Raw genomic sequence first — 5981 nt, 5'->3', positions numbered from 1 at the left:
GCTCCTTATTTAAGAATAGACTCAAATGCCACCTCCTGTAGACCATTCCCCGAATGCCACAACCCCAGCCTCCCCAGACACACACACCCCCTGTCCTGATCCTGTGAGAGCCCTTAGCACATCCTGGGTGTGCCATGTTGTCCGATTGTCCCTGCCAGCACACAGGGAGCTCGTGAAAACATAAAAAAGATCTGGCATACAGTAGGTGCTCAATAAATGTCAGACCAGAAGACAAATCCGCACTGGCCAAGGTGGTGTTCCGATGCTGAAGGGTGTCTGGCTGACCTGAGCCCAGGGTGAACCCCTTTGTACTCTTTGCTCCCCAGCTATGGCCCGCATCATCGACCTGGTGCCCTGGGACGATGGCTCCACCCACATGTACGCGTCCCCAGCCATCCTGCTTCCGATGGAGCGGCAGAGAAACAAGTTGGCCGGCGTGAAGCAGCAGCTCTACCACCCGGCCCTGCCCAGCCTGCGCCGCATGGACATGGATAATGCCAGGGCTTGCCTGTCGGACGAGCACTGCCAGACCACCACCTACTGCCGCAAAGGTCAGGCCGCCTGGCCCGCTGCTGGGGCCCCTGGGTCTTTGGCAAAAGGGTGGATGGTTTGGAGGAGAGAGATCTGGAGTGCAAGGCCATGAGTGGCAGGTGGAAGCAACCAAGGGGCTAGTCCCAGCTCTGCTACTTCCCGCCCAGGAACCTCACAAGGTCTGAGCCTCTGTTTCCTTATCAGCAAAATGGGGTTGGTAATGGCACCTGCCTCCCAAGGCCCAGTGTGGGTTCAAATGAGATAAGGCAGGAAATCTAATTAGACTAGTGCCTGGCACCTAACAGGTCTCAACGCATGGAGCATATTGATGTAGATGTTATTATTATGAATGGAGAACAACTGTGCAGAGGTCAGTAGTCGCAGCAGCAGGAATTAATAATAAAAGCACTAATAACAACTTCTGCCCAATCCTCTCTCCACCTGGAAAATACGTGGGAATATTTTTTCCATTTGTCTTTTGACTTCTCGTGTTGTTTTTTGCAATGCAGAAGTTTATTTTTATGTAGCCAAAGTTATCAAGTTTTTCTTTAAGGCTCCCAGATTTAGAGTTGGCACAGCCTTCCCCACCCCCAAGATTAGGAAGAAATTTACCCATGTTTACTTTCTTTTCTTTTTCCTGAAGTTTAATTTTAATTGATTTTTTTAAGAGAGAGAAAGGGAAAGGAGGAGGAGGAGGAGGAGGAGGAGGAGGAGGAGGAGGAGGAGGAGGAGAAAGGGAGACAGAGTGGGGGGGGGGGGGGACGAGACATCCATCAGCTGCCTCTTGCATGTCCCCTACGGGGGATCAAACCAGCAACCTTTCAGTGCATGGGATGATACCCAACAACTTAGCACATAGGCCAGTGCTACCCATGTTTTCTTCTAGTACTTCTATAGTTTCTTTTCTCTTAATATTGAAATATTTGATCTTTTGGAGTTTATTCTGTTGTAAGCCATATTAAGTAAAAATCCACTTTATCTTTTTCTTAAAGTTGTTAAATATTTTCCCTCAAAAAAATTTTAAGCAGGGTGGGCCCAACCTCTCCTGGTGTGGGCCTGCGACTGCTGTGCAGGAGGCATCTCCTCTCCCCTCCTCTTCCTCCTTCAGATGACTTTGACAACGCACACTACACACTCCTCGGTGTCCCCAACAAACCCCTGCAGTGCTTGGTGAGTGAGTGTCCTCTGCTCCTGGCCCTGGGTTTGCTCAGGGGAAAGGAACGAAGGCCTCGCCTGCACCCAGCCCCAGGCGCCTCTGGTCTTGGGTTCTACTCCCGGTACTTCCTCGGCCGCCGCCTGAGGACCCTGGTCCCCTTCCCGTCTCCATCAGGGGCTTCAGGCGCCCCTCGGTCAGAGGAGCCAAGTGTCAGCTCCGCCCTCCAGGGTAGTTTGCGTCGGCCTCCCAGGCTTCTGCATCTGGCCCTGGGGCCCTGACTCCCATCGCCCGGTCAGGACATCACCGCCACTGGCCAGAAGATCCGCCACAGGTGCCGCGAGGGAAAGCTGGCGCCCATCCCCCCGGGCATCAACCGAATCAGCTGGCCCAGCTTCACACGCGCCATCGAGGACTGGTCCCGTTTCGTGTCCTCTGCCGGAGAGTTCAAGCTGCCCTCCCCGAGCAAGCGGGGTTAGTCTCCCTGGCGCGGAGGATGCCCTGGGGCGGGAGAGGCAGCCGAGCCGCGGGAACCTGGAGTCCGGGATCCGCAGCGCTGACTACGGACAGGGGAGGGGGGTGGGGGTGGCGCTCCAGCAAGGACAGGGCGGGGAAGCTGGGCAGCAGTGGGGGCACTGAGAGGGAAGGGCTGAGACGCATTGAGGGACGTGGAAGCGAGGTTCGTCTTAGGGACAGGGTGGAGCCAGGTACGAGCCAGGAGCCCTTGGGCTGAGGCTGAGGCTGAGCCCAGGGTGGGTTCTGCGACCCGCGAAGAAGGGTCTGGAGGCGGGACAGGTTCTAAGCAGGTGTGGGCGGGGCTTGGTCTAGGGGCGGGGCTCAGGTGAGCGAGAAGGCGGGGCTTGTTCCCGCCGCTCAGTTGATGTGGGACGGATTCTAAGCAGGTGTGGGCGGGGCTTGGTCTAGGGGCGGAGCTCAGGTGAGCGAGAGGGCGGGGCTTATCCTGGCCATGCAGTTAAGGCGGGACCTGTTCTAGGAGCAGGTGTGGGCGGGGCTGGGTCCAGGGGCGGGGCTCAGGTGAGAGAGAGCGGGGCTTGTCCTGGCCGTGCAGTTAAGGCAGGACCTGTTCTAGGAGCAGGTGTGGGCGGGGCTGGGTCCAGGGGCGGGGCTCAGGTGAGAGAGGGCGGGGCTTGTCCTGGCCGTGCAGTTAAGGCGGGACCTGTTCTAGGAGCAGGTGTGGGCGGGGCGGGGCGGGGCCCAGGGGCGGGGCTCAGGTGAGAGAGGGCGGGGCTTGCTCCGAGTGTGCTCGGGGTAGGAGATGGGCGCTCTCTCCGCAGTCGAGAGTTTCAGCGGCTACGCGGTGCGCTATTTGAAGCCGGAGTTGACCCAGAACTGGCGGGTAGGCAGGGCTGCGCTGGCCCGTCCTTGGGGCCCGGCAGGGTGGAGGGAGGAACGGCTAACCCGGGATGGGGCGTGGGCAGAGGGAGGGTCTCCCAGTCCTCAGGGTCGAGATCTCCCGCAGAGAGCGCTGTGTGGGGCGTGAGCGGGATGGGGTTGGGGGGTGCGTGTCTCCCGGCTCACGGACCACCCCCATCCCTCTGGCCTGCCCCAGTACTGTCTCAACCAGAACCCCAGCCTGGACCGCTACGGACAGAAGCCCCTGCCTTTCGATTCCCTGTAAGTGAGGCCACAGCCTTCCCCCCACCCCTCCCCGCCCCGGACCCCTGTGAGACGAGGGAAAATTCGTTGGCTCCACTAGACCACAAGAAAATCGCAATTTCAAAATGAATAACTGTTGAACTTCTGCCGAACGGAGCCCCCCGTCCCCCAGTCCCTGGCAACCTCGCCCTTTCGTGTGGGCGAAGGTGCAGCGTAATCCTGGTGGCCTGGAGGCTCCCGAGGTGGGAGCCAGGTTTCCGGGGAGCGAGGTTCCCTAAGATGGGAATTGCGCCTCCCCGCCCCGGTTCACCCTCCTCCCTCTCCCGCAGGAATGCGTTCCGACAATTCGGCTCCAAATACAGGTAGGAAACTGCCCCGCCCGCCCCACACCTGGCCTTCCCTCACTCCCTCCGCCTGGGCTCCTGGGCGAGGGAGCTCCAAGGGTTAGAGAGAGCCGCTGCCTTCCAGAGACCCGCCCAGGCAGGAGCGCAGCCCACCTGGAGTGGGGGGAGGGAGGCAGAGAGCTTGTCCCACCCAATGTGCCCCCGGCCATGCAGGGTTGGAAGGGTTACCCGCGAGGAGAACAGGGGCCAGACGAGCAGACAGATATAAGAAACATGATGGAGAGGGTCAGGGCTCCCCTCCGGGATGCAGAGCTGGCAGGAGCTGGCACAAGTGTTCTCAGCCGGAGTGTGCACGACATTCAAGCGTCTGCCTCATTTGGCCGGCTCCCACCTCTCCAGCCCCATTCTCTTCATCAGTCCGCAGTTTCCTGGGCGCGCGACCCAAGCCACCAGCACAACCACACGCTCCAGTCTTTACAGCCCAACCCAAGGATATCCCACCCTTGAAGTCGCCCCTATGCCTCTCCCCTCCAGCGCAAACCCCCTCCCTAGGGGTGGTGTCCCTATCTGATGGTGCACAGGCTGCTGTGTCCTAATGATTGATGGGAAGCTGGCTTCTCTCGCCCACCCTGCGCACACCCAGGGAGCACGTGCTATTCTGTTACTAACATATAACGCCTGCCAGCGCAGTTCACTAAAGGGTTGAACATAAGAAATGCGGTGCATGGTTGGGGGTCAGAGGGAGAGAAAGGTGAGGCAAACTGGAAGGGAGGGGGCTTGGAAGTCAAGCAGAGCAACTAACTGAAAATATAACAAGGGAAATAGGGAGCCATTGAAGGTTCTTGAGCCAAAGAGAAGCAGGTAGAAGCTGTGTTTTCAGAGCTTTTAGGGCAGGAAGGTGTGTGTGGGGGGGGGGGGAGGTCTGAGAGTCAGGAGGGAGGACTGGAGACCAGATTTTCCCCAGGATGCCCCAGAGGTGCCCACCTCACCCCTGTTTCTCTCCACAGTCGTGTCAACTACCTGACCCCCTGGCACTAATCTGTGAAAAGGAGGCCGATGCCCAGGCTGCTGGACCATGCCACCTCAGTTTCCCAGATGGACAGAGGGGGTATGGTGGCAGCCCCCATCTCCCCAAGAGTTCATCCTCACTGGAAATAAACCTAATGCTCACCCAGGAAGGCACCAGGCTCATATCCTATGTGTGTGTGTGTGTGTGTGTGTGTGTGTGTGTGTGTGTGTGTGGCAGGGGCTGGGAGTGGCCAGGACCTGCAGATGACAATATCTTACCCTTTCCTGCCCCTACCGACTCAGTGTGTGTGTGTGTGTGTGTGTGTGTGTGTGTGTGTGTGTGTGTGTGGCAGGGGCTGGGAGTGGCCAGGACCTGCAGATGACAATATCTTACCCTTTCCTGCCCCTACCGACTCCTGCAGGACTAGTGGGGCAGGAGGAAAAGTCTGGCGACCCCGGGAAAGAGTCAGGATCTAAGCCCCAAGGCCCAGCTGGGGGTGAGATGCAGAAGCAGGCTGAGAATTAGGGTTTCCTTGTGCCCTGTCCCCTGCTTGTAGCCCCACAAGCAAGTCCTCTCTACCTCGGACTGTGAACTTGAGCCCTAAAGAGAAAAGAGGTTCAAAAGGGATTTTTAGACACCATACCAGTGTGCCGGGAGTTGGGGGAGGGGGTGCGGGGGTGTGCGGCTGGGGCTGGGGCTGGAGCTGGAGAGGTGGAGGCAGGCTTGGAGGGCTGGCCAGGCCTGGGGACTCTTCCCGGCCACACAACAGAGAGTAGAAGTAAGATGAGGGCCCCAGGCCACTCAGAGAAGCAAGTTTCCTGCTCCACAGGCACCGCCAGTGAACATACTGTGAGCAAACAGTTGTCTGCTCTACCCAGTGCTGGCGGGTGAGCAAAGGCAGGCATGCAGGCCGGGGGAGATGGACGCCTACCGTGACGGGGGACCCACAGGCCCTCCCCACCCGGCCCTCCTTCCACCTTCTCTTTGGGCCCTGAGGAGGGCCAGGCATTCCAGCTGGAATCTGAGAATCTACGGAAGGTCAGGCTTTTCCTGGAGGCATGACCTTCCAGGAACAAAGAAACCCGCCAGTGTGAGGATGCCAGCTTATCACAGGGAGCCTGGCCGGCCCGGATAGAGGGGGAGCAGGGGGTGGGGGTGGGGGTCTGAGAGTCAGGAGGGAGGACGAGACCAGAGAAGGCCCTCCACCAGGGGCCTGCGGAGGCCCGGGCTCTTTATAACGCTGCTCCGCACAGACGGGAAGACGGAGCCCAGCGGCTTCAACCTCAGGAAGCGGAGGGCTGGCCGCCCCCTCTGCCTGCTGGGAAAG

At 59.1% G+C, this 5981-nt stretch overlaps 1 protein-coding gene across 1 annotated transcript; it reads left to right on the top strand.

Moving 5' to 3' along the window:
* The first annotated feature begins 301 nt into the window (after positions 1 to 301).
* On the top strand, positions 302 to 4896 carry SPMIP8 (sperm microtubule inner protein 8). Its single transcript, XM_059665547.1, has 7 exons — positions 302 to 551; positions 1640 to 1701; positions 1984 to 2158; positions 2980 to 3041; positions 3255 to 3319; positions 3631 to 3663; positions 4653 to 4896. The coding sequence occupies exons 1-7, from the start codon at positions 329 to 331 to the stop codon at positions 4681 to 4683; spliced, it is 651 nt and encodes a 216-aa protein (XP_059521530.1). The 5' UTR covers positions 302 to 328; the 3' UTR covers positions 4684 to 4896.
* Positions 4897 to 5981: the final 1085 nt, after the last annotated feature.

Source organism: Myotis daubentonii, chromosome 15 (genome assembly GCF_963259705.1).
Source record: "Myotis daubentonii chromosome 15, mMyoDau2.1, whole genome shotgun sequence".
Classification (NCBI taxonomy): Eukaryota; Metazoa; Chordata; class Mammalia; order Chiroptera; family Vespertilionidae; genus Myotis; species Myotis daubentonii.
Note: the sequence above shows the minus strand (reverse complement) of the source record. Positions and strands in the feature narration are given on the sequence as shown.